The 27,972-nt window shown below is 44.3% G+C and overlaps 1 protein-coding gene and 1 pseudogene across 2 annotated transcripts in view; one reads left to right on the top strand and one right to left on the bottom strand.

Annotated features, from left to right (window-relative positions):
• TTC9 (tetratricopeptide repeat domain 9) overlaps nt 1–26,558 on the top strand; it is a 34,424-nt gene extending 7,866 nt beyond the window's left edge. The window contains exons 2-3 of one of the 2 annotated variants that reach the window (XM_053601294.1): nt 19,527–19,709; nt 22,338–26,558. In XM_053601294.1, the coding sequence (XP_053457269.1) occupies nt 19,527–19,709; nt 22,338–22,417 (263 nt within the window). In that variant the 3' untranslated portion in view covers nt 22,418–26,558. Of the gene's footprint in view, nt 1–19,526; nt 19,710–22,337 lie in introns of those variants that run through there. The other variant, XM_053601293.1, reaches the window with a different exon arrangement.
• Nucleotides 170–2,325, bottom strand: LOC128593821 (fatty acid-binding protein 5-like; annotated as a pseudogene).
• Nucleotides 26,559–27,972: the final 1,414 nt, after the last annotated feature.

Here is a 27,972-nt window from a genome sequence, read left to right as displayed (position 1 = left end):
CAAACCAACAGTTCCCAAATAGCTTTGTAAAAAGAAGCCATGTATGGTGCCCAGAAGGGTTGACTTGAATTAGAAGAATCCCAGGTTGGAATAGGTTCTTGTGAACCATCCTGTCCCTTCATCTTTCTACCGAAAGGACTTAAAAAGAACACCAAAGTACAAATGAGTTTTACACAAAGGAAGCTTGTGGGGCAAATGTGTCCCTTCCACAGTGTTTCTATATGGAAAGCACAAGTGTGAAGTGGTACTAACTAGCTAGCTCAAGAGTTGCATAAAATCAGAATTTTGATTTCAGATTTGAATATGACCTGAAACTGTACACAGGAGAATGTCCTTGTCAACATCACCAGCTTATCATCCATCATGAACTAGGTATTTCCAATGGTAGGAATACCTACCACCACCTGAAGCAAACTTTTTGACAACTGCCACCACCACCAGAAAAACAACTACAATAATAATGATGTTAACTGTAATGACAGAAAAGTTTACCAGGATGAGCCTAGTTGCTGGCACATGGTAGATGTTCCACGAATGTGTTTGAGGTGCATGAAAATGCTTATCCCAGCATCCGTCTCATGTAAAGGATTCAATAAATTGAATGATTCCATTGATATTTATTGTGCACTTATGGGGGCTGGGTTTACAGCAGTGAACATGAAGGGAAAAGGTCCCTGCCTCCAGTAAGCTTACATATATATAATTTCATTAAAAGCTACACAAGTTTGTGAGACAGAAAACCCAACCACACAACAGTTAAGAAACTTGCCCATGGTCACATAGTAGTATGTGGCAAACTAGGACTTCTAAGCCACCAGATCTGTAATTCCAAAGCCCACAGTCTTAGCTATTCAGTCCACAGCCTACATCTGCAAGAATTCCTTCCGTAGGTACTAAAATTTGCCTCATTGAAATTTCTATTGTCTGTCCATATTCTGCCCTTTGCAGCAATACAGAGTACATCTCATCATTATAACAAGGGTAGGCCCTGACATTTTTAGGGTTACTCTCTTGCCCATCCCCCAGTCTTCTGAAGGTTAAATATCCTTTGACTGTGAATGTGCCCTGTGTGACTAGGCTTCCCATTCCATGGCCATCCGGGGTAGTCAAGGGGAGAGTGTCCAGCATTCTGTAACCAGGACGTAGATTCCCAAGGTCCTCCCATGTCACTAGGAAGGTGACCCAAATTTATATGGACAGAGAGGAATGAGGAGCCTGTGTGTCATAAGTTCTAGTGAGCATAGAGACTGCAGAAGCTTTATTAGTAGCTCCTTTTTTTACTGCAGGGGTATCCAACCTGCGGCTCATGGGCCACCTACAGATTATTTGAGAACTGTTTTGCTCATCTGTGGTGGTGTCAAATATTGCCGAAAGTATGCACGAACCTTTTCTTTTGTGTATCAGCTTTCATTAGTGTTTGTGTATTTAGTGTGTGGCGTAAGACAACTCTTATTCTTCTAATGTGTAGCAGAGGGGAAAAAAAAGTTGGACACCTTCGCAAGAGTGTGTGAATTCCAGTTATGAGGTCTTAAGAAATTTAAGTGGAAGTGGGGTATTCTTTGAAGGTTAAAATGTCCCTAACTCTTTTCAGAATTCTTAAAGTACATAGCAGAAGATGGCTTAGTAAAATGAGACCTGACTACAACTTGCTATGTGCCCTGGGTCATGGAATCTTACCTCTTGGGCCATGATTTTTTGATTTATAAAAATTAAGGGTTGAAACACATGATCTCTAAGTTCCTTTCTAGCTCTTTTTTTTTTTTTTACAATTTTTTTTTCTTAGCACAAACATATTTATTTATAACCAAAGGAAGGAACTTAATTAAACCAACAATTAGAAATACATGTAAAACATTTGTGATAAAGATAATTGAATGCCTTAATGGAAAAACAGTATAGAGATTTATTCATTGAACTGAGCTTGTTCATTCTCATAACCAATTCCTGTCCAGAGTAATGATGGAACTTGTATTCTACTTTTTCATAGACCCGACTCCAGGTGACATTGATCGTGACGCAGTCCACCACTAATTTTCCATCTGTCAATTTTCTTGTTATTGTGCTTTTTTCCCCATCCCATTCTTGATGCCGAACCAACAACCATCTGTATAGTTTCAGAAAGTCTGAGTTTTTCTGCCATCATCTGTAGTTTCTTCAAACTTCTCTCCCAAGACACTTGCCATTACAAGTGATGATACAACCTGGTTTGGCCATTGCAGCCATTTTTCGCAGAGCTAGCCCCACTCCTAGTTCCTTCATATATTCATCAAAGCCTTGGCTGTCCACCAGGCACCATCTTCCTACAAGCTGCTGAACAGTGGCCATGGTGGGTGCAGGCAGCGGGCATGCGGCATGAGTAGAGGAGGATCCAGCATGGGGCGCTTTGTTTCCAGCTCATAAGAGAAAAATTCTCCATGCCATTCTTGCTCAACTGTGTGATCGTTGGGTGGACTGTAGTTCTATATGTGCTAACAGAGACCAGTCTCCAAAATCTGTTATTATATGAAAAGGCAGAATACAGAACAGTGTTTAATATGATTTTTCTTTGTATAAAATTTTAATAAGAGAATAAACATATTTGCATTTAGGAAAATTACCCAAATCATACCAGCGAAGCAGTCAGTGGTTACCTTTGTAAAAGAGGCTAGGCAAGGAATTAAGGAGAGATGCTTTTAACTTTTCATTTTTAACCTTTCTATAATATTTGACTTTTCTAACTATATGCATTATTTTATTTTTAAGACATATAATGATATGGGTTGTCTTGAGAAATTATGAGGAATTTTCCTACCTTTTATTTTCCTGAAGAAAACTTAACCTCCAAACATAATTTTTAATGCTTTGCTGGGTATTACCTATGCCCTGTCTATCCTTATCGGACAGTAACACCAAAGATGTCAAACAAAATTATCTCAAACTTCAAACTTGCTCTTAACATCCCATAATCAGACACATTCCTCTTTCTATGGCGCCCACTACCCCAATCCACATACAAGAATATCTCCTGTACCCCACAGGGTAGGGGCAATGGCCTCTAGACTGTCATATGTTAGTGGCAGTTAGAATCTTCTGGTAGGTCAATGAAGAGAGTTGGGTGAGAGTTTGTGATATAAACTGGACATGAACATTACTGGTGTGTCTGCCTCTGACAAGCAGGTATGGGTATGGGTGCTCCATGTCCAAGATGCTTGTTGGTCCCCAAGTCTAGAAAATCCTGCCTGTTGGTAGCTCTGATAGGGCATCTAGAGTACCCAGAAGGAAGCTCACTCATTCATCTTTGGGCAAACCATATCATGCTTAGCCTCAGTTTCCCCATATGTAAACACGGAGAGTTGGATCAGATGTCCACCGAGCCTTCATTCAGAAGCAATGAACCACCTAGCAGTGAAGCCACTCAAAGGCTTCTAGCCCTCCTCCTGTCTTGGCCTTTCTTTCTGGGAGCAACCAGATTTGGGGAAAGAAATAAGAGACAAGCTCTCTTTTATTTGCATTTAGTGATATATGCTAACAAATGGTCATTAAGAGATCTCAACTGAGATTTCCAAGGCAACTCTTGCAAATATGGGAGTAAATCAAAATAAGGGACCCTACAGCCCCCCCAGAATGATAGAGTTTCTGAGGGAAATGTGGGTAGGGGCTGAAGCCTGTATAAAATATAGTATCCTGGCATCTAAATTGATGGCACCAAATATTACCCATTTCTGCTGTATCTTCCCAGATCATTCTAAAATTCAGACTGATTCTGACCAAGCAGTCATTCAGCACTGGAAACCTGGATACATTACCCCAGGAAACACTTACAGCAAGGCCAAAGGGGAAAAAAAAAAAAAAAAAAGGAAAGAAAACCTTTTGAAAAACAGCCTGGCAAGAGCAAGAGTTTCAGAGAATAGTTGCTAGTATCTCAGGGAGTTGTCATCCTTGGCTCAAGTAAGGAGAACCCTGGGGGTCTGGCCCAAATCTGGGCATTTGGGGATGTGATTCTGGGCCTGTTGCACACACCAAGTCAGAATTGAGATCCTGGGTCCAGGTTGTATGGACACAGGGCCGTGGGAAACTTGAGTGAACTCTCCCCTGACACCTACTGTCCAGGGAGGACTGTATGCCCATGTGCCTACGAGGATGGGAAGGAAGAGACAGTACACAGAGGAAAAGACAGGCAGCTCACCGAGACCCAGAAAACCTGAGGGACGATATGGCACGATGGGAAAAAGATCTTCCCTTAGTATAACAGGGTCTGGATGGAGCCCTGGCTTCCCCACTTACTCATTCATTAACCTTGCATAGGTCCCAACCTTGGTGAGCTTCTGTGTCCAGTACAGCTTGGGAGTAATGATGATGTACCACACAGGATTGTTGATGGTGATTAAATTAAGTGGTACTTGCACACATCCCTGGTACGTAACAGATGCTTAATAAGTGATGATTATATATAAATCTAACTCCTACTCCAGTATGTACAAGGACAGAGGAAAGTATTCAGACAGAAAAGGGAGGCTATGGGAGAAGATGAGAAGCAAGAGAGTAAACAGATGAGGAAAAAACAGGGGTCAGGGAAGAGTTCCATCTCCCTAAGTGGCTGCAGGGCAGGGGAGGTGAGCAACGTGTGAACCAGCAACCTTTGTTGCTGGGGTTTCCTACCTGCTGTGTTCCTGGGCCAAGGAATCTGAACAACAAGTCACTCTTTAGGCTTCCTGGAAGGCAGGCAGCTGAGCTCTAACAGGACCAACAGTCCTTGGATCAGGGGTTCGTGCCCCCTTCCTGCATCTCAGGATTTGTGTCAGTCCAGGAAACACTTAAAAACCATTGGATTCTAGGCAGAAACAGCCTCCAGCCCAAGGTTGTGCAAGTAAATAAGGCTCTGACTGTTCCTGTTCCCTACCACCTTCCACGCTCTGCTCTGGGATTCTCCCTGACTAAACCAGCAGGGAAAAGAACTTCAGGCCCTTTCACAAGTCCAACCAGTTCAGATCTGACAGGATTTGCACATGAAGAAGAGAAGTCACATGCTGTGAGTGGGTCCCTGGGAGAGCTTAACAAGGAAGAAAGTTTACTGGAGGTGGAGGCAGAGGCTTGTGGGAAACACCATGAGGCTGGTAGCCTCGGGCCTGCATCACCCAGTGTCTGCTTACTGAGCTCTCTTCTTGGTGTCAGATGAAGAATGTCCCTGACTTGATCAGGCACATTGGAGTGAGAGCACCAGCAGGTGTGTCCCATGGGCCCCCTCACAGGTGCTCCTCTCCCAGAATGCCCAGGGTTTCCCCCAGGGTAATGCCCCGTTAGCAGGTAGTGCTTTCTCTCCAAAAACCCCTTTCAAAGCCCTTTTTACACCTCTCCTCCCAAGTTCCACCACACTCACTTTGAAATTACAATAACATCATCTCTCAGTGATGAGATCTTGTTATAGTTTCTAATTACAAAAGTAAAGCATCATGATTGTACGAGTTATGGAAAATGTAAGAAGTTACAAAGGGGAAAATAAAAATCTCCTGTCAACCTGCCATCCCAAGGTGACAGCTCTTACCTGTTTTGGTTTATTTCCCTCCAGTCTTTTTTCCATGTGTGTAAACAAACATTTATACATAAAACAAACATCAGCCAGCCCACTTCAAGGTCTGCATTTCTCCAATTCAGAAAGAAGGGAGCCCCCACATGATGCTGCCCGTTCCACCTAGGTGTCAGCAAGGGGCAGTTCTGCTTCCTGGGACTGCCACTCTTTTCACAGGCCATGGTGCCACTATGCCAGGCTGTGTAGTTGGACTAGATTTTACTATAGGTTATGGGATACAGAAAAGTTTACATTTTAAAAACTGAATATTAGACATTCTTTTTCCTAAAATTCATTTGGCCATCAGACTACTAGGAAATTTCATTGGCAACTTACCTTTTGGGGGAGGTTCCAGCTGGCTGCCCTGCTTCTCAGATTCTTTTTTTCCCCCCTCTTTAGCCCCTTCTTCTTAGTTTTCTCTAGTCTCAAATTCCTTTCATTTCATATGCAAGGCAATTTGGCCATCTTTCCTTCTACCTCATTTGCCTGCCATTGAGCTCTAAGCCTCCCCTTTCCCAATTAAAGAAAAGATATGGCAGAACCTCCAGTGGTGACCACTGCCCTACATTGACCAGCTCCTCAAGTTGACCTCTTCATAGTCCAGACACACACCACATGTACTCAATGAAAAGTTCCTTATATTGACCACCTCTGTATGTTGACCAGTTTGTTACAGTCCCTTGGGTGGCCAACTTACAGAGGTTTTACTACAATTTCTTCCCTAAAAGGAACCTTGACACCATCTATTATAAATTCTTCACCCTGAAAATACACACATTTATTTTTCACAACATTCAGGTTAATACCACACAGACTTTTGTAGCCTTCATTTTTTTTTCCACCAGTATTTTCCGTTGAAAACATTTTTCAGTGTCATTGTTTTTCTACAGCATGATTGTAATGACTATGTAATGTTCCATTGCACCAATGTTCCATTATCGATTTAGCCAATTTCCTACAGATGGATATTTAAGTTATTTCCAGAACTCCATGATTACACACAATGCTGACACAGAGAGGCCACCGCAGTGCTCATTCTGCTGCACATGTGGCTGTTAAGTAACTTGTCTTCACACACATCTGATCACATGCTGGAAGGATGGCGGATGAGGCAATAGGAACAAAGGAGAGGTCACCATGGTCACAGAGAGATGGCATGAGAGGTGATCAAAAGGGGAAGACATTCTTTAAAATTTTTTAAAAGAACAGAGTGGAACTTTGTCCTCTGAGATCTTCCCCCATCCTTGACCCAGGGTTTCTACCAATGGGCATGACATTTGTACTTGGCCAGAACAGGCAAGAAAAATATAATATGGGGTTATGGGTTTCTTCTGAATGTTTCTGGGTATTGTCAATGGAAAAGAACCCAAATCTGTAAAATAACATTTTAAAAAGGTTTATTCTGAGTCATGTATAAATGACCACGGCCCAAAGCCATACCCAGCAAGTGGACTTATTATGATTACAGTTTTGTTTTACACATTTTAGGGAGTCAGGAATTACGTGTAACATCATAAATCAATACATAGAAGGCATACATTGGTTTAGCCCAAAGAGGTGGGACATCTCGAAGAGGGAAGGGGATTACAGGTGGGTTTAAAGATTCTTTGATTTGTAATTGGTTAAAAATAAATGAAGGTTTGTCTAAAGGCTTAGAATGTTTTGAGTTAAGACAAGGAAGTCTGCTAATCAGAGACAAGACTCGTGAAATCTGCTGGGTAACTTGAGGACCTGCAGGAATGGTTTAAGCTTTGTCTGTCATAGCCTTAGGCCTGCTAATGAGTTACAAAGGATATCTCCAAGAAGAGAAGGGGCCATGAGGAGACACGTCTGACTTCCGTTCTCAGTCTCAGCTTTTGAATATTTCTGGGGTCCCCTTGGCCAACAAGGGGATGCATTCAATCTGTTGTGGGATTTCATCTTAGTTCACAGTATATACTCATCTTCACATTCCAAATGGCCAGTCTAGCACCTCCAAAGTCCCACTTCCAAACCAAGGAAGGGGTGTTAATGAAAACTCCCAACAAACAACAGTTCAAGCCTACATCCTTCCCAGCTGCTTTCTTCCCTTCTGTCTGCCACATCAAGGTCATGAGTGAGAATAAGGGGCCATGGATGGGACAACCTGTAAGAGTGCTGCCACAGCACTCAGATTGGCGCCCTTTCTCATAAACAGTGGCACATGGTAGGCACCAAAGGGCTGAGCAGAGCTCAGACTTTGGCATTACAACTCTCTCCAGCAGATTCCAATATGCTTTAGAGCACTGTCAGTGTAAGCCTTCAGCTCACAGTATTTTAGACTGGCTTTCCACTTTAGCTCTTCCACCTGCCACTTTGACAGCTATATTTGCCAACAGAGGGTGAATAAGAAGATTATAAACTCCTTGAAGCTATCAATGTCTTTTGAATGTTTTCCGTGTTCCTTATGAAGCCCTGGGCACCAGCCACAATCAAAGAATCTTGATTGAATAAATTTACTAAGAGCATCTACCCAGATTGTGTAGTGAGGATGAGTAGAAAGCAGCTGCTCTGGAAGGGACCCCAATGCTGGGGGCATCCATTTGAAGAATTCAGAGGGTGGGAAAATAAGGAGCAGTTTGGCAATGGTGAAAAGGAGAGATCTCCAAGGACATGGCAAAAGCAAAACAAAAGTAACACTTGACAGTGTTTATTTTAATCTAGTGCAAGCCATGTGCCAGACTGAAAAAGCAGAAGGTCAAAAATTAATGTGAATGGAATCAGAAAAGGTTTAGCCCACTAGATAGAGGTGAAGGAGTCCTGGCAGTGGGAGTGGTGGCAGCAGTAATAGGAGAACTCTCTATCTGGGTGTCAGGCAGGGAAAGCAGATGTTGGTAGGAACAAAGATACAACCACTTCTAGGGGTGCTTATTCCCTGAGCCAGCTGCCTTTCTTTTATCATAGCTTCTCAGTCCTTAGACCACCATGGATCAGTGAGCCCAGCTTTCCACCCTTTGCTGCCAGCTCTATTAGAGTGGAACCAACATGGGACTTGGGGCTACATAACCCTGGCTCTTTCCCTATAAGAGTTGAGTGGACTTAGTGAGTCACTTCACTTCCCCAAGCCTCAGCTTCTGGAAGCAGAGGCAATATACCTAATTCTCAGAGCTTCTGTGAAGATAGAGTGAGTTGTAAAACACCACCTGCATGTTGAGTATTGCCACTTCTTGAGCATAACCACATGATAGGTACTGTGTGAGAATTTAAAGATCCCCTAAGAGTGCCAGTCTGGAAAGACAAAGAAGACTCATTTTATAAATAACTCCAATGATGGACATCTCCTGATGTGAGAACGTAGCTATGAAAACTAATTTTATTCTTTATAAAACTAAAGGGCTCACCATAGATCAGGCTTCATTAGAAAGAGGCTCTCAACATGTTCTGCAAAACATTACTATTAAGCAACAGTGTGCTATAATTCATGGGTATTAAAAAACAATAATTTCTGGGCGGCACCTGTGGCTCAGTAGGTAGGGCGCCAGCCCCATATACCAAGGGTGGCGGGTTCAAACCTGGCCCCAGCCAAACTGCAACAAAAAAATAACCGGGCATTGTGGCGGGCACCTGTAGTCCCAGCTACTCAGGAGGCTGAGGCAAGAGAATCACCTAAGCCCAGGAGCTGGAGGTTGCTGTGAGCTGTGATGCCACGGCACTCTACCAAGGGCGATAAAGTGAGACTCTGTCTCTACAAAAAAAAAAAACAATAATTTCTCAGCAAAGAAGAAATAGAGGGAAATTACCTGGTGTTGAGAAATAGCATCTGCAATAAAAAACTAAAATTAATGTCATAGTTAGTGGCAAGAGACTGAAGTCTTTCTCTGAAGACCCATGAACTACACTCTTAGGCACTTACCTTAGAGAAATAAAAGCTGTACATGACTGTCCCTAGCAACTTAATTCATAATAACCCAAAACTGGAAGCAGCCCACATGTCCTTCAACAAATGAATGATTAAACAGATTGCAATAATCTGTACCATGGAATACCACTCAGCAATAAAAAGGAACAAGCTATTAACACGTTCAACAACTTGAATGTATTGCAAAGGAATTACACTGAGGGAAAAAGGCAAAACCAAAGATTTCATACTATAGGACTCCATTGATATTGTATTTTTGAAATGACAAAATTTTAGAAATGGAGAACAGGTTAGTGTTTGTCAGAGATTTAAAAGGAGGTGTGGTAGGACAAGAAGAAGGTGGATATAGTTATAAAAGGTGGCACGATGGTTTTTTACAGTGATAGAACTGTTCTGTAACTTGACATTGCAGATGGGTAGAGGAACCCACACATGATAAAATCACATATAACTACACACACACAAATGAGTACAGGTGAGGCTAGCAAAATCTGAGTAAGATCTATGTATTTTATCTGTGTTGATGTCATAGCCAATATGTGTACATTAAGGGTAACGTGGTAAAGGGCACAGGATATCCTTTTGCATTTTACCATTATCTCAATAAAAATTTCAAGTAAAAAATAATAATCTGGGGGTTAGTTTTGCAAGTACCAGCAAAGGTACAGCTTGTTTTAGCTGTCATGTCAGCTCTGTTAGGATAACAGTAGACTCTCAATAGAATTGGAGAGGCTGATGGTTTTTGAACTTTAACAAAAAAAGAAGCCACAGCAGTGAAAACTTTGTGCTTGGTTTTGTTTGCTTGTTTGTTGTTTTTCTCTCTGAATGCAAAGGAACAAGTCGGGTATAGTGTCCTGGAGGGTTATATAGGAAGTTTTCAGATGGGAAGTATATTTACATATAAAGTGAGCACAGTCTGGTACCATCAGGGTCTCGTAGTTAAGCCTCAACAGAAGCAGAACTCATGTCTCACATACATCTAATGAAGGACCTGAGTTAAAATCATTGCAGGGAGTTGAGCATCCTGAAAGGGGAGCATGTATGGTGGCTAAAAGCACAGTCTCAGGCACCAAATGGCCTAGATTGAAATCTCAACTCTGACACTCATTGGCTTTATGACCTTGGGCAAGTGGGTGAACTTCATCAGGTCTTTATTTCTCCATCTGAAAAATGGGCAAAATACTAGACTGTACCTTGTAGGTTGTTGTCAAGATTAAATGAGTTAATGGTTAGAACGGTGCTTCAACCATTTGTGCTTAATGAAGACTAACTGTTCTTAACTTTTCTCACCTTCTGGGAGGATGGATGAACACTGCCCACTGGTACTGGCCTAGATGCTCCTGAGCTCATCATGGAGGCCTCATCCTTCTGCTCCTTTCCCATCTCCCTGGTTTGGGTTCTTGTTCTCCAGGGAGAAATTTCAAATCATTAAGAAATATCCAAATTGTCAAAGTTGATAGTCTGTTTAACAATAATTATTTGCCAGATGTGCAATTTTCCCAGCTCTAGAACCTGGATGTCTGGTACCTGTTCACCCTGTGGGTAATGCTACAGTCCCCCCATACCTGTTCTGATCTTTCAGGATTTAACCAACTGCTAAAATGCAAAGTACACACTTGGCAGATGGGGAAGCCCACCTTCAGGAGCCCATGGGGGACTTACTAAAAATGTGGATTACTGGGTATACCTGAGCCCTTCAGAATCTGAGTCACTGGGCCTTGGGTCCCAGGAGTCTCCATGTGAAATAAGCTTCTATAGGTGTTTTTATAAGCAAAACTCATCTTTGAGTTTCTCCAGATGTCAGGACTTAGCACTTGGGAAATACTCCTGCCAACAAGCCTTCAAGGAAAAGGCAGGTAGTAACCACAATTACCTTCATTTGTACCATTGTCAACACTGACGCAGTGAGAGGTGAGCTGTTTTAACCCAGAGACACACACATGAAGGGCAGTTCTGAGGACGTTAGCTTAGTCACCTATCACAAAGGCATCTCAACTGCCAGCAATTTCCCTGCTAAAACTACCTGCTTCTCCCTGGACTGTAGGCTCTCTCCTGCCCCATAGGAACTGGGCCTATTCACTTTTCCCACCACAGCTGCTTTTTAGAGCGCCTCACTCTCCTGAGTTATCAGGACTCCCTGTGACTTTTGGTCCTTCCCCTACCCCAACCTTAAAGCTGTCAGCCAGATAAGACTGAAACCCATCCATGTAGGTGACGAGGTTGAAGACAGGCAGCACTAGTGCCTGAAGTTTAGGGGCAGGGAGGGTGAGGGGCAGAACTGACTATTGAGTCAGAGGCTGTCTAATTGGTAAGAGAGGAAGATGGGCCTACAACTCTTTCTCATTCTTTCCCTCTAAGCCTCTTTCTGGCCGCAAAGCAACTTTTGTAATGTTTTTGCATTTGCCCCCGCAACTCCACCCCAATGTGGAAAATAGGCCTTGAGAAGGAAAACTGGTAAGTAAAACCAAGGCATCAAATGTAGATTTGGGCAACGTTCAGACCAAGTGTGAGCTTATGTGCATCCTAGACCATGAAATAAAAGTGAGAAAAGAACCGTGAATGCAAGCATCTGTACGTGCAGAACGGAGGATCAGTCCTTGCATGGAAAGGCGAAATTGGGTGGTTGTCGCAGTCCTGCATGTGGAACCCCTTGGAGTGAAAATTTCACTGCACACACTAGGTGTTCTCCAAAGCAGGACCCTCTAAATCCCTCTCCCAAATGGCTCACGTTAAAGCCAGCCTTCCTGGTATAGCTGACCTATTCTAGATTTGCTTTAAATTAAGCTGTAACTTTGTGTATATATCCTACATGGCGTATGGGACTCAAGTTGGACATTTTCTGTGATTCCTGTACATGTTTTTGGGCAAACCGTATTTGAGAAGTGGCTTTTTAAAGAACTAGTATTTATAAGTATCCATTTTCATCCTAGCACCATGTGAAACATATACCATACATTAATTCTCTCATTTCATCTTCACAAGAGCTCCCACCAAGTAGGTATTATTATCTTCATTTAACATGGGAAGAATAAGACCCAGGGAGATTCTGTGACTTGCCCCAGGGCCTGTGCTGGTGAGTGGCAGAGCGTGAATTCCAGCTCAGTACCCACATCCAGATGCCATCTTCAGCCAGGGCAGCACGGAGCTGGCATGACACCACGTGCCTATAGTGATCTATACCTGTTGTTAAATATTCAGAATGTCACTTCCGTCCAGATCCCAAGATCCTTCCACTTTACTGTGATGCCACTGCTCCTTGAAATAAATTTAGAATCAAATCAAATAATTTGGCAAACTTTGGGGAAAACGTTTGCCCAATAATGCCATGGCCGCTTCCTCAGCCCACCTCACGGAGGAAAGACTAGCAAGGTATATTAGTCTCCTCTCAGGGCCACCTATAACACATAACTGAATTGGGGGCTTCAAATAACAGAAACTTACTACCTTGTTGTTCTGGAGGCCAAAAGTCCAAAATCAAGGGGTCAACCGGGTTGGTTTCTTCTGAGGGTTGGGGGAAGGATCTGTTCCATGCCACCCTCCGAGGTTCTGAGAGCCTCAGATGTGCCTTGGTTTATGGATGGCCATCTTCTTCCTGGCTCTCATCATTTCCCCTTTTTTATAAGGACACTAGTCATTTTATTTTAGGGCTCAGTCTAATGACCTCATTTTAACTTGATTACCTCCATAAAGACCCTATCTCCAAATCAGGTCACATTCTCAAATACCGAGGGTTAGGACTCCAGCATATCTTTTGGCGGCAGGGAGATATAGTACAACCCTAGCAGCAGGGCAGGCTGTGTTCCTTCTCTCCACTCCTAGCTCCAGATGGCTCTTTCCTTCCTTCCCATCTCATCCATGTCTTCCTTCTGTTCACCAGTTTAAAGCAAACTGTAGTGAGTCAACTATAATAAGAAAAGTAGTAAACTTGTTCTTCTGTGGTTTCCCTTCATCTTGTACCAGTGGGTGGCATTTTGCCCTGCAGGGACTAGGAAAAACAAAAACAGGACAGTTGCCAGAGCTAGGAAAACCTGACATGTTTTAGCCTAAGGCCTCAGCATGGTTGCTTTGGGGAGCATCAAACTTAGGATTCCCTCTGTCTGTGTGCATGAGTTACAATGGGGCTCTTTCGGGCACTGATTATTTTTCTGACTACAGGCCCTTTTGTGGAACTAAGAAAGCCTGCCAGCTCTTTTCATAAAAATCACACCTTGACCACCCAAGATTGGCAGTGGAGGAGGAAGCTCCTCTTGGGAGGGGTGGTTGGAGATTTTCAACCCTAATTCTCAACACCCCAGTTTATCTTTCTCTTGTGAGTTGCAGTGGCTAGCTCTGCCCTGGCCGTGGTAGTCTCTGGGAAGGCTGTTATCTCTTCTAATGCTTCTTCCCAAGTGTGAATAGAGACTCATCTTAATCCTCTACAACTTGGCTGGTTCTTGGCAGCAGCATTTATTTAGACTTTTCAGAAGACCCAAGGGCCAGAAGGCTAATACTTCCTTCAAATGTGCTTCCAGTGGTTGTCTGGAAGTCCAGGCCCATCGCCATGTGTCCACTGTGACCAAGTGTGCCACCCTCCATCTCTTCTGCCACCAAGTGACTGTATCTTTGAATCCAGTACATCCTCAGAGTCCAGGGCAAACCCTCTCTCCTGTTCCCAGGAACAAGCTCCCTCCCAAGTCCACCTGCCTTCCCATTTCAACAGCCTCCACTACTGAGGATGACTAATGGGGGAAAGTGTACTCCCTTGCCTTAGGAAGACAATATGAGGACATAATCTAGCTTCCATGGGGAAAAAAAAAATCTACATCACAGGAGAGGATTTGTCTTATAGAAGCCCTCTTGATCACTGCCTTACCCATTCAATTGTCATCCTCAACAGAAAACACCTCACCTTAGTTAATAGGAAGAACAGAACTCCCTTTGAAGAAGAGTCATTGAAACAATCCTGTTCTTCTATAAAGAGGCAAACATTTGTAATTATGGACTAATATTAGAGTCTATGATTCTAAGGATGCAGAAGTTATTTAGTGAGAGGTAATTCCCCCATTTTTCAGACAGGAAACTGAGGCCCAAAAAGAGAAAGTAGTGTTTTTTTGTTTGTTTTTTGGCCGGGGCCGGGTTTGAACCTACCACCTCTGGTATATGGGGCCAGCACCCAACTCCTTGAGCCACAGGCGTCCCCGAGAAAGCAGTTTTCTTAACATTGGTTAGTGGCAAAGGTGGGACTAGAATCCAGATTTTCTGATTCCTAGTCTAGTACCCCTTAAAATATTGATGGATGCCACACAGCAGAGTACAGATATTGTTGTATTATAAGCCTCAATTCAAATAGAGGCAAGGTCATAACAACATGGGCAAACACGTCTTGATCATCAGTAAATCCAAAATAACAGAAAAGACCTCCTGGATGAAGGGCTCTGCTTCGCAGATGTGGACAGCAGAGGGGAAATGCTTCAGGGGTTCCCCGAGGCTGGTCACTTCTCCATCCTGGAGGCCACTTAAACTGTCCCATGTGTTCCGCCTACCTGCCTCTACTCTGGTCAACCTAGTCAACATCATTTCATCATCAAATCCACTCTTATCTCAGAATAAAGTCCCACATCCTTAAGACGGACCAGAAGGGTCTGTGTGTCCTGGTTCTTGCGACTTCACTATCTTTCCCCCGCCTGCTGGCTCAGCTGCAACCTGGCAAGCTGGTTTCTCAAAGTCTCTCGAGTGGCCACATGTTGTGCGCTTAGGCCCTCTCTCTGTCTCTCTGGGCTCTGCCTAGAAAATTTTTTTCTCCATTTCACTTACTTCACTTACATGAGTGGTTCTCAAACAGGGGTAGTTTTGTTCCACAGGAACTACCTGGCAATGTCTAGGTCAGTGATTTTAACTGGCATGCCACAGCATGCTGCTGTGCCATGAGAGGATCACTGCGAAAATTTTTAAATTTAAAAATCATTAATTAAATGATTTTTGAAAGAAGTTCAAAGAACAGTAAGTATATTCTTTTTTTTTTTTTTTTCTTTTTGGTCAACATATTTAAGTGTGCCACAGGAGTTTACCTATAGGTTCAAGGGTGCCATGAGATAAAAAAAAGGTTGAAAAACACTGGCCTCAAGACATCCGTCAGCTTTCACAATTGACTTATAGTGAGGAGAGGCAGTGCTGCTAAACATCCTACAGTGTTCAAGACGTCCTCCCACAACAAAAGCTATGCAGCCCAAAATGCCAATGTGCTGAGTCTGAGAACCCCTCAGTCTTTAGTTCCCCAGTAGAAGGAAGGCGGCTTCCCCTGATACTCTAGACTAAGATGAGGGCCCTGTCTAGAACCACAGCCAGGTATCCCAGTTCCCACCAGATCTGCAGAGGAATTAGATCTGCCCACCAGATCTGCTCCCAATCTGCCCTCCCCATCAGTCTGCAGCCCCAGGAGGACAGGGTGGAAAGTTGGCTCATCTCCAGACCCCACTGCCCTGTATGGTGCCCAGCACGGTTAGGCATGCATTGCTTTTTGCCTTATTAGCCTTGGAACACAAAAGAAGGTGGTTTCCACACATGATCCCTCTTTCTCCTCAGGGCTTATGTGGGTTTCTGAGGGCTTCCACACATAGGCCCATAGACACTCTAGAGGTCATGTGTACCGTCTGGGGAGCCTGACAGAAGTGGGCTAAAATCCAATTTTCACCCACTTCTAGCTGAGTGACCTTTAGCAAATTACTTATTTTCTCTGGAATTTAAGTTTTATCATCTATAAAAGAAGCATAAAAATAGAACCTGTTTCATAGAGTTGTTGTGACGATTAAAAGACATGATGTGTGTGAAGTATTTCACACCAGCTGTGACACTGGGCAAGGGATTAGTAACTGAGAGGGGAGATGCCACTTACTCCAAAGATCCGCCACCACCCCTGGACCCTGGTTAACAGTCACAGGGACAGGGAAAAACAATCAGGAGGGAGCCAGTCAGCTTCTTCTTAATTTTCTTAACTCTCAGATGGGCCTGCAAACATTCCATCTTACCTATCCTGTGGGTTTGTGACGTCCTAATAGCTCCCCACCCAAAGCAGAGAGGTGCCTCAAACTCACCTAGGAAGGGCTGAGGGCAACCTCCAGACTGTCTCCCACCCCAGTCCTGGCCTGGCACCAGGCTGGGCTTCTTATCTGGATTCTAATTCTCAGATTCCATGCCTCAGCCCAGCCTTCCTCTGGCTGCCAACCTCTCTCGTGGGCCCCCCACCTCCAGTGTCAGCAGGGGCTCCACACCCTGGAACTGCCCCCACCCCATCCCCGGCTCCTGCCAAATCTGAACCACAGCCAGGTATCTCAGTTCCCACCAGATATGCAGAGGAATTAGATACATTTTTTGCCAAATAAATCCCAGAAATCAATTGGTATGTTTCTGTTTACCCTTTGAGGGCTAGGAGTGGAGGAAGGCTTTCCCATTTCCAGGCCTCTTTGCTTCCTTCCCTTCCTTTCTATTTTAAGCATTTAAAAAACTGTTTTTAAAAGAAACAAAGGTCCATTTTCCTAGACTGCCTGGGTCAGCAAACAGAAGTGTCTATCTGAAGAGGGAGGGCTGGATGGGAAAAGGGCCACTGTGCCTGGTCAGAGAGGATGTCAGGCAGGGTGCGAGGAGGCTACAAACAGGAGCAGCCTGGGAGCAGATGTTGGAGCCAGAGCCCACACAGGTAGCAGCAGTCCGTGAGGTTCACATCCCTGGACATTTTGACAGAAACCCCTCCCTGTCTGCAGAGCTGTGTAAGCACCTCTGGTGATGGGAAGGGGCCTGGGACCCTGCCCCCAGCTAAGGGAGGAGAGGAGAGGGGAGTTTGGAGCACCAGCTTTTCAGGAAGGATCCCTGGTGCACCCACAGATTGTAGTTCTCAGGGAAGGGACAGCTGCTTGTGTTGACTGGGCTTTCTGCCCCGCAGCCAGTGAAACTTGACGGCTGGGTTTCCGGATCTGGGCTGATTCTCTTTCACTTCCTGCATCTGATACTTTCAACTTGAGAGTCGGTGTGGTTCACCTCCTCCTCAGACTGCAAATGGATGGTTTGGGGGTCTCAAATGCGCAATGCAAGATCTAGTATCTTAAAAAGAAGCTCAAAGATTCTGATTCCTGGGGAGTTATTTAATAAATCGAAACAACTGAAGTTAGACCCCTTAAGATTAAAATCCGTGACTTGTCTCTGTCCCAAGGACATGTCTTTCAGCATGGGAACAATCAGAACACAGAGGAGCCGTGCGCCAGCATCCCCCACTCTGCCCAGCCAGGATGCTGTGGGCAGGAGAAAAGTTTTGCCTTCTAAGTCTCTATTTTTATTTGCTTTGAAGAAGCAGACAGGTGCCTTTTTCTTTTTCTTTCTTTCTTTTTTTCAGTTATGATTCCGACAAAATACATAATGCGCTTTATCCTTAGTCAGTGACTACTAAATTTTTGAGTACTTAAATGGAGCAGAGAAAGGCTCAGCAGGGCTGGGATTAGAGTGAGGTGCCTAGGGCACAAAATGTCAACCAATCCTCCCTGTCATCCAGTCACCCTCTAGGGACGTCTTCATTCTAGTCCCAGCCCTGTGACTCAGAGCAGGTGAAAGAAATCTTCAAGGGGAGATGGTTTGCTCAAAGATGTCTGTTTACAGAATGGGGAAGGGTACCCACCGTGGGCACCCACCTGCCTTACCTTCCTCTTGCCAGGTCTCCCATGTCCAGAGAGATGCCCTGTATGAGCTGACCACTCGCCCAACAGAAAGCCCCTGCTCTCAGAAATTGCAGAGACAAACATGTAAGAAAGAGAACCTGAGGGACCTTGCTGTCACTGCAGGGCTGTCAAGAATTACAATAATGTTAACTAACATTTTTTGAACACTCACTATGTGCCAATTCCAGTGTTAAATGCTTTATGGCCATTGTAACATATTATCTCCTCAACAACTTGATAAGGGAGAACTTGGACTCTGGAGCCAGACAGCTTGATTTGAATCTCATCCTTGCCTCTTTCATATTATATGGCCTTGGGAAATTTCTTAAGCACGCTGGGCTTCAGCTTCCTTACCTGTAAAATGAGAATACTAATAGTTCCCACATCATAGTACTCTGAGAATTACATCCTCAGAGGTAATATATGTAAAACAATAAGACCACCCTCTGCGACAACATAAGCATTCAACAAATATTACCCGTAATTATCATTGTTGTTGCCTCTGCTTCCCCCCCACCTTTTTTTTTGAGACAGAGTCAAAGTCGTCCTTGGTAGGGTGCAGTGGTGTCACAGCTCACAGAAACCTCCAACTCTTGGAATTAAGCGATTCTCTTGCCTTAGCCTCCCAAGTAGCTGGGACTACAGGTACCTGCCATAACACCTGGCTATTTTTTGATTGTAGTTGTCATCATTGTTGTTTGGCGGGCCTAGGCTGTGTTCAAACAGCTCTGGTGTATATGGCTGGTGCCCTAGCTGCTGAGCTACAGGCATCGAGCCTGCCTCTGGTTTCTTATTCCTTAGGGTCGCCATAACACAGAAATCAGATGGCCTAAAATAACAGAAATGTGTTGTCTCACAATTCTGGAGGCTAGGAGTTCAAGATCAAGGTGTTGGTGGGTTGGTTCTTCCTGAGGCTGTGAGGGAGAGTCCAGACAAAGTCACTCTCTTAGGTTCCGATGCCCTCAGGGGTTTCCTGGCTTTGCAGCTCCTGCCTTGCCCCTGTGTCTCGTGTGTGCCTGTCTCAGTGTCCAAATTTCCCTTTTGTATAAGGACACTAGTCATATCCGTGTAGGCTCCACTTTGACAACCTTATCATCTTAATCACCTTTGTGAAGACCTTATCTCCAAATAAGGTCACATTCTTGGGTGCTGGGGATTAGGGTGTCAGTATATCTTTGTGGAGGGATGTAATTCAACCCATGATGCAAGGTTAAGTTAATTGCTTGAGGTCACATAGTCTTGTGTGTGATGAAGCTGGTCCTGGAGCCAAAGATTATTTGATGACAACCCCCATTGTGTAAACCCCAGTGCAAAACCCAACATTGTGAAGCCTGCTGTGGGGAGAAGGAACTGAAAGCAAATGGGAAGAGCCAGCTGCTGTTGTGTTGATGGCATTTTCCTTTTTTTCTCCCCTCCACCATAGCCTGCCTGCTGCAGGCTGAGCTTGTAAATTATGAACGAGTCAAAGAATATTGCCTCAAAGTACTGAAGAAGGAGGGAGAAAACTTCAAGGCCCTTTACCGGTCTGGTGTGGCTTTCTATCACCTTGGGGACTATGACAAAGCACTCTACTACCTGAAAGAAGCAAGGACCCGACAACCCACAGGTAAGGCAGCAACTGCTGCTTTCACACTATCATCCTCCTCTGGCAGCTCCTGGCCCCTCCTTGCAGCAGGCAGCAGGGCCAGGCAGGACAGAGATGGCAAGTTAGGGGTCAGGTGTGTAGGCTGGGACCTGGAATAAGAAGAGCACATAGCCAGGCGCCGGGCTCACGCCTGTAATCCTAGCTCTCTGGGAGGCCGAGGCAGGTGGATTGTCTGAGCTCAGGAGTTCAAGACCAGCCTGGGCAAAAGCAAGACTCCATCTCTAAGAAACAGTCAGGCACTGTGGTGGGCGCCTATAGTCACAGCTACTTGGGAGGCTGAGGCAAGAGAATCACTAAAGCCCAAGAGTTTGAGGTGGCTGTGAGCTGTGACGCCAGGGCACCCTACCCAGGGTGACAAAGTGAGACTCTCTGTCTCAAAAAAAAAATAAAAAGAAAGAAAAAGGAGAGCATACGGTCCCCGCATTTGCCTGGGCTCTGAGTTTCAGGGAGCACAGGCATCTCTTGTCTTCCAATAGAGTACAGCATTCATCTTTCCCAACTCAGAATTCCACTCTCTTCACTTATCACTAAACACATATTGAATTCTTACTATGTGCCAAGACGTGTGCTGGGCATCAGGGATGTCGATGAACATTCCCAGTGCCCACCCAGAAGGAGCTCACATCTGGTTGGGAAGACAATACAAAGAAGCGATTCTGGTGCTGAGCCCAGCATCTCTCACGTGCTCTGACTTCTCCAGCCAGCTGCTGTTCCTTGGAGTGTGTGTCATCTCCTTCGTTAACGTAGATCATATACTTAATCATTCATTCATTCATTCATTCATCCCACAGGTATTTCCTGAAGAGGCATCACAGCAGTAAACAAAAGACGGTTGCTGCCTTCAAAGAGCTTATGTCATGATGGTTTAACATAAGTCCATTAAGTGGGAAGAAAGTGGGGAGACAGGAACAGAATCCAGGGAGGGGCTTTTCCCCAGGTGCCTGGACAGATGGCAAACCAGTGTAATACTTAGTAGCAGTGAGTGCTGTGAAGAAGATAAAGCAGAGCTCAGGGCTCACGTGCAAAGGAATTGGTATTTCAGACCAAGTGGTCAGAAAGTGTCTCTCTGAGGAAGGAATATTTAAATAATGAGTTTGGCTTGATATTACCATTGTTGTCCATATGGTCAATATTTTTTAAAAATTCAATCCTGGCTCAGTGACCATAGCTCAGTGGTTAGAATGCCGGCCACATACACTGGGGCTGGCAGGTTTAAACCCGGCCAGGGCCTGCTAAACAACAAATGACAACTACAACAAAATAGCCAGGCGTTGTGGTGGGTACCAGTAGTCCCAGCTACTTGGGAGGCTGAGGCAAGACAACTGTTTAAGCCCAAGAGTTTGAGGTTGCTGTGAGCTGTGACACCACAGCACTCTACCGAGGTTGACATAGTGAGACTCTGTCTCAAAATAATAAATAAATATTAAATCTTCTTCCCAAGAAGTCTTAAGAACTTTAGGATCTATGTGCAAATGTCCGAATATATAGTTTTTTAAAATCATTTTTAAGAACACCAATATCTATTTTTATGCATTTGTTTTCTGTACATAAATTGTGTTCCACCAACTGTATTGCATGCAACTTGAAGACTAGGAACTGTAGTCATTCAGTAGAATTTCTTGAGCACCCACTACGTGCCAGCACTGTTCTGGATTCTATGCCTGGCATTTGGAGCTTGAGACAGGGTCCATTTCTACTTCTGGTATTAACCCAGAGCAACCCTGAAATTCTTACGTTCTGGTGTGTGCAGAACTAAACAGTTCTATGTCATGCCCTCCTAATTTAAAAACAGGAACTGGCAGGAAAAGTGTCCAGTTTTTACTGAGGTGGTCACCTGACCCTACTTTATAAGGACAAAAATAAGACAGTGAAACAAAGTTATTTTAAATTCTTCAAGTTTAAAAACAAAGTACATTCAACTAATATTTCTTGATCATTGCCTTAAGCATTCTAGACTTATCTATCTACTCCAGTCCTTCCAGCAGTTTTAGGAGGAAGGTATTATGATCCCCAGGAGAGGCGGGCTTTGGAGTCAGACACACCACATACTGTGTCCTCCTTGGGCATCTTACTTCATCTTGCCAGGTCTGAGCCTTCTCTTTTGTCACAACAAGGGTGAGAACACATACCTTACAGGACTGTAGTGAGGATTAAATGAGATAGTGAGGTTTAAAAACCTGGCACAAAGCAGGCATTCGAAAGTGGAGGTTATTTCTTGCGTATGAGACAGGAGGCCAGGGCAGTTGGTGGCTTCTCTGAGGATAAACTCCAAGTGAGTCTCAACTAACTGTGCTGATGCGGGGACCACTGGGATGTGCTGCTGCAGAGAAATAAGGGGAGGAATTCTCTCTTCTCGCCCTCCCATCTGTCCCCTGGGTCATGGCGACCTGTCCACATTAGCTAAGGGGAAGCAGTGAAGGAGAGGGCTAGCATCTGGTTGCCCTTCAGCCACCACAGATGGGCAGAAGGGACCTGGCAGAACGAATCTGGTCCGTCCTCTATCTAGAGAGTCAGCTTTTGCCTGATTCTGTGTTGACGCAGTAATTGCCCTCAGCGGGTGTTTCCTCAGGTGTGTTTCTCTCCTCACAGATACCAACGTGGTTCGGTATATCCAGCTGACGGAGATGAAGCTCAGCAGATGCTCCCAGAGAGAGAAAGAAGCCATGTAACTGGGAAGCCTCTCCAGAGCTGCACCCACAGCTGACCAGGGACTTCCAGGCAGCTCCTGCTGGAGAGCCCCTTCCTGGGTTTTGTCCCTTTCTCCCCACTTCTTACAACACCCTCTTTTTTTTTCTTCCTATTGCGCCCCAACTCTTTCCCAGAGTGAAAAGAAAGAGAAGTGCAAATTTGGAATCTGGCAGGTTGCCCAGACAATGGAAACATCCTCTTCTCTAGCAAGTTGGCAGCTGAGAGGGCCCTAATTTCTGCTGGGACAGCTGGAGAGGGGTCTTATGGGCTGGGAATGCCCCCATGGCTTCTGACAGAGGGAGAGCCTGGCAGGTGTATCATCACAAAAGCAGCAGGCTCAGAGCTGGACCCTTCCACACATTCCTGACAGAGCAGAGCATCAAAAGACAACTGTTATGAATCCAGGAACGAGGCAAACACCAGAAGCAACGGGCCAGCTGATGCAGAGTGTGAATTTGCAGGCTGAAGTCCCCAAGCCCTTGGGGCTCCCCCTCCCGCCCTCACTGCCTTGCCTTGTGTTTTTCCCTCTTCTCCTAGGGGATCCAAGACTCTGCCAGGATTTACATGCCACTGAAGCCCACTCTTAGTGCCCTTTGGTGACCACTCATACCAGTCTCCCATCCTCCCACCCAGCAGGCAGCTGTGACCGCAGAAGGACAGGGTGAAATGGGCCGACATTTGGGGCAGGATAGCTGTGTAGGTGATGTGGGAAGGAGAGAGAACACCCCGGGTGGACATGGGGAGAGCAGTGTTTAGGCTGGGGTATTGAACTGTGGACTAATTAAGTGTAAATAAAAACAAATTAATAGGCAGCAGTTCCTGTGATTTCTGAGGGAAGCAGCCCCACATCCTCACTTTTACTCTCACCCTAACCCTCAGTCAGAGCTTCTTACCGCCAGACAGGTTGGGACTTCCCCCAAAGCAATTGGCCATTTGTCCAGTGGCATACAATGTGGGCTGTAGCCTTTGTGTTTTTAAGAGTGGGCTGGGAATATGGAGACTGTCCAGGGGCTTGGCTTTTGGGGAATTTGTATAACCTTTTCTTGATGAAATTATCTGGACTCAGTGTCTAGCACGTAGAATATGTTCCAAAAATATGTGTTGAATGAATAAGTTACGACTGCAGACTGGCTCTCCTGCCTTAAACTACTTTCATCCCAGCCTAGTCTCCTGGTACCTGTGCTCCTTACACTACACCATATTGCTTCAGTCCAAACAGCAGGGCTTCTTGTCTGCCCGCTCCTGCGCAATACGCTGTGGGACACAGGATGTGGTCCTCGTCTCTGAGGAGGTGGAATAGTCGAGAACTGCACATGAGGAGACTACCAATGACACCTTTAATTTATATGATGCTTTAAAATTTTCAAAGCACTTTCATGTATTTTCCGTGTGGCTAGTGGAAAAGACAATACTGTACAAAATTAAACTATATACAGATGCAATAATGTTAATAGTTAGGATTTATTAAATGCACTGTGTTCAGATCTTTACATGTATAATCTCATTTCTTTCATGAAATGACTGTATGAAATGCTAGTCTCATTGTGATGGATGAGAAAACTGAAAACCAGAAAAATCAACTATGCTAAGGTTGCATGGCGTTCAGTGGCATAGCTAGATTTGAACCAGCTCTGTCTGGCTCCAGAGCTCTTGCTACTAACTATTTTATGCTTATTTTCCTCTCCATGAGTATCATATTGGGCACTCACAACTGTTCGAGAACAAGACAATATATATTAACTTGAAAAGGGTTCACCATGTCAAGAGTGGTGCATGGGCCTCCTCTTGTATATATCCAAGGCCAAAAAAAGACCAGAGACTAGAAACCCTCATGGTCAAAGCAGTGACCAGCCAGGAAAAGACAACTGAGACCCAATTTCTGTGCATGGTTCATTGTTTGTGGTCATGAGGCCTGCACATATCCTACCAACTCACCTAACATTCCTCACTAGCACTGGGAAAGGGTAACAGTTACCGGTAGAGACGGAAAGGAAACATAAGAGTTAATTATGAGCTATTTGTTTAAGCAGAGGCTTCACCACCACAGGAGCCAATCACTGTTGAGGGGCCCAGAAGCCAGCAACACAGTTTATATTAAAAGGCTTTAATGGGTGCTGCAAGAAGGTAGCTAGACATATTTAGGGGCCCACATTTGCTCACCCTCCTCTTCAGGAGAAGAGGAAAAGGAAAAATCTGTTTCGGCTGCCACAGTCTCTTTCACTCCTACCATATCCTTCTCTCTGCCCTCTTTCTCCAAAATGGCCTCACCTGACCCTAATGCAAAGCTCCCCTGAGGCCTTTCACAAGCATATGTGCAAAACTCTCCCATCTCCAAGCCTTCAGCCCAGAAGGTTCATGAGTTGGCAATCTTCATCTGCAGGTGAAGATGAGGTCAGAGGTGGCCTGCAGATCCATTTCAGACTGACAGGGTCTTTCTTTGGTCATCAAAGAAAGGACATCAGCAAGGACTCAGAGTAATTATTCTCAACATGGAAGCCAGAGAGAAGTCTTACTTAAATGGGTATTGTGGGCTAGGCTGGACAGTTGGGGATACAACTGTTCCCATCCCAAGGAGAAAGCTTAAAAAATAAAATGAGGTGAGGACAACCTCTAGGAACCAGTGTACAGGCCATCTGCTTGTCTGGTGAATTAGATATACATGCTTATTGAAACTCCATTCACTGTGACCTGAAGATAAATGATCCCAAAGAAAAAAGCTACCTGGGGTATCGGTTGCTGTCTGGGATGGTAGTACTGAATTTTCCATGCATTTGTCCGACAGAGACTTCAGAGAGCTCTTAACGCCCATGAGGTCCATTCTCCTTACCAAATCTGTGGCTTTCTTCTCCCCACCCTGCCCCCAAACAAGGACTGTGATTTACTTACACACTTTGTGGGTGTCACTGCTGAGCTATCTATAGACCGAGTACTAACCATGGACCTGACCTGCAATGTCATCTCCTGCCTGGACTTTTGTGTTAAGACTTTAAGGGAAAGACTTAACTTTTTGTTTATTATTACAAAAGCATCACATGTGTATTACGGGAACTTTAGATAAAAATAAGAAAAAAAAGGACAAAATCTAATCCGATCTAGTCCATGATTCTACCACCCAAGACTCCCTTTAAGTTCCTTTTGGTATAAATGGACACATACACATGCACAGTTGTGAGTTTTTTAAATGAAAACTGGATCACACTGTATATAGTCTTGAATAACTTACTTTTCAAAATGTGTATTTATATTTTAGAATATGTAGTACATACACAGATTTGAAAAAACTCAAAAAGTACAAAATGCTCCATAGGCAGAAATACATCTCCTTCCTAGCCTGTCTGCTAACGTCTAGTTTCGCTGTAATTTCTTCCATATCCTTCTGGAGATGCTTACGCATTTGCAAACATATGTGTATATATATTCTTTTATCACGTGCTAACAGTAGTCTATCACATACTTTTGCTCTTTCTGTCACTCACTTGGTATATCGTGAACGTTTTCTGCATGTCTCTCTCACTTCCAGCAGCATCTTAATTACATGAGTGGACCCTCATTTTGTAATCATTCACCCAAATAATAATTATTTCATTTGTTCCCAGTCTTTATTGTAAATAATGTTGCAACAGACATTCTTGGAGTTAAATTTTGCACACATCTGTGACTATTTCCTTAGGATAAAATCCAAGAAGGAATTGCTTGGCTATTTTTAAAACTTTTGATACATGTTGCCAACCACAGTCCAGAAAGTTTGTACCGAAACACTTTCCTATTTGAATCCTTGAGAGCTCCCTGTTCCTGCACCTTAAGGATTAGGGTATTAGCACTTAATCAAATCTTTACCAGCTTGATAATCAAAACAACTGTACATCCATGTTATCTTAACTTGTTATTTTAACTTTCTTTGATTATTACTGAATAACATTTTTCATATGCTCATTGGCCATTTGAACCTTCTTCTTTGTGAAATTTCTATCTGTTTAATATTGGTATGTTTATGATCAATTTGTAATTTTGTTAAGAATATTATTTTTGTCAACAAATGCTACAAATATGCTTTCCAAGTGCTTTGCTTTCAAATTTTGTTTTATGGTGCTTTTTGACATACATAAATTCTTAATTCTGCAATTAATTTGTTCTTCTGTTGCCAGCTTCTCTTGCCTAAAGTTCATCCTCTCATTTCTGTCACGATAACCTTTCTAAAACACCGTCCGATCATGTGGTTCCCCATCCTACACATCTTCGGTGCCTCCTCATCACTTTGCGGATAAAGGCCAAACTTAACATAACACACAAGGTCTTTCGTTTATTCTCTCCCATGAATTTTTCCAGGCCCTCTTTCCAACATATCCTGCATTCCACTGCTGCACAGCTTCTTGGGATGCCTGGACCATTGTGCTGGGTCCCTGGGCCTTTCCACGCTGTTCCGTCTGCTTCATTGGCCATTCCTCACCTGTTCAAACATCTCTCCCCACCTTACTGACTCCTACAGGCCTTGACCTGGTCACTGCTAGCAAGCCTTCCCTGGTCTGAACTCTTTAACACAGACCTATCTCTGCTTAGTGTACTTGGTACAACAAATTAGAACTTCCAGTTTCCTTTCATCTGTCCCACCACCTATTCCACAGTTCCTCAAGGCAGACACTGTGGTTTACTCATCTTTGTAGCCAGAATGTCTAGCACGATGCCTGGCACACACTGTGGCACATGTTATTTAAGGTTACCGCAGGCTGAACTAGATCTGTGCTTCTGAGAAATGAAGACATCTTTGGAGACTTAGGTCAAAAGAGAAACAGCATATACCAGCCCCGAGCTTTCCAAGACATCAGAATTGCACCAAAAAGCTTTTTAAAAATACACAACCCTGGGCTCTGCTTTAGACCCACTGATTTGGACTCATGAGGATACCCTAGTTCTTGAACATCCTGAGATATTCTGATGACCAGCCAGGTGAAGGGCCCACTGCAGAGGTAGACCAGCAGGCAGACTTCAGAGCACCTAGATCCACCATTTCAAATCACATGAGCTTTTAGAGTGACTAGCTGGAGCTTTGTGTGAAGACAAGATTTAACACCTACTAACTTCGTGATGCTGGAGCAATTGCTTAACTTTTTTGATCTTCATTTTCCTTGCCTGTACATGGAGATAATGTTATATTTCTTTCTTTCTTTCTTTTTTTTTAGAGACAGAGTCTCACTTTATCACCCTCGGTAGAGTGCTGTGGCATCACAGCTCAAAGCAACCTCCAACTCCTGGGCTTAGGTGATTCTCTTCCCTCGGCCTCCCTAGTAGCTGGGACTACAGGTGCCCGCCACAATGCCCAGCTATTTTTTGTTGCAGTTTGCCCTGGGCCAGGTTCAAACCCGCCACCCTCAGTATATGGGGCCGGCACCCTACCGACTGAACCACAGGTGCCTCCCAATAATCTTATATTTCTTAAAGGAGTGTTCAGAGGATTAAGAAATAACTGTCTCCCAGCTCAGTGCCTGGGACACAGTAAGCACAGAGGAAACAGTCATTTCTCCCCCCTCCCCCCGCCTTG

The sequence above is a fragment of the Nycticebus coucang genome, chromosome 9 (assembly GCF_027406575.1).
Source record: "Nycticebus coucang isolate mNycCou1 chromosome 9, mNycCou1.pri, whole genome shotgun sequence".
Lineage (NCBI taxonomy): Eukaryota > Metazoa > Chordata > Mammalia > Primates > Lorisidae > Nycticebus > Nycticebus coucang.
The sequence above is the reverse complement of the archived record's forward strand: the minus strand, read 5'-3'. Positions and strand labels throughout refer to the sequence as shown.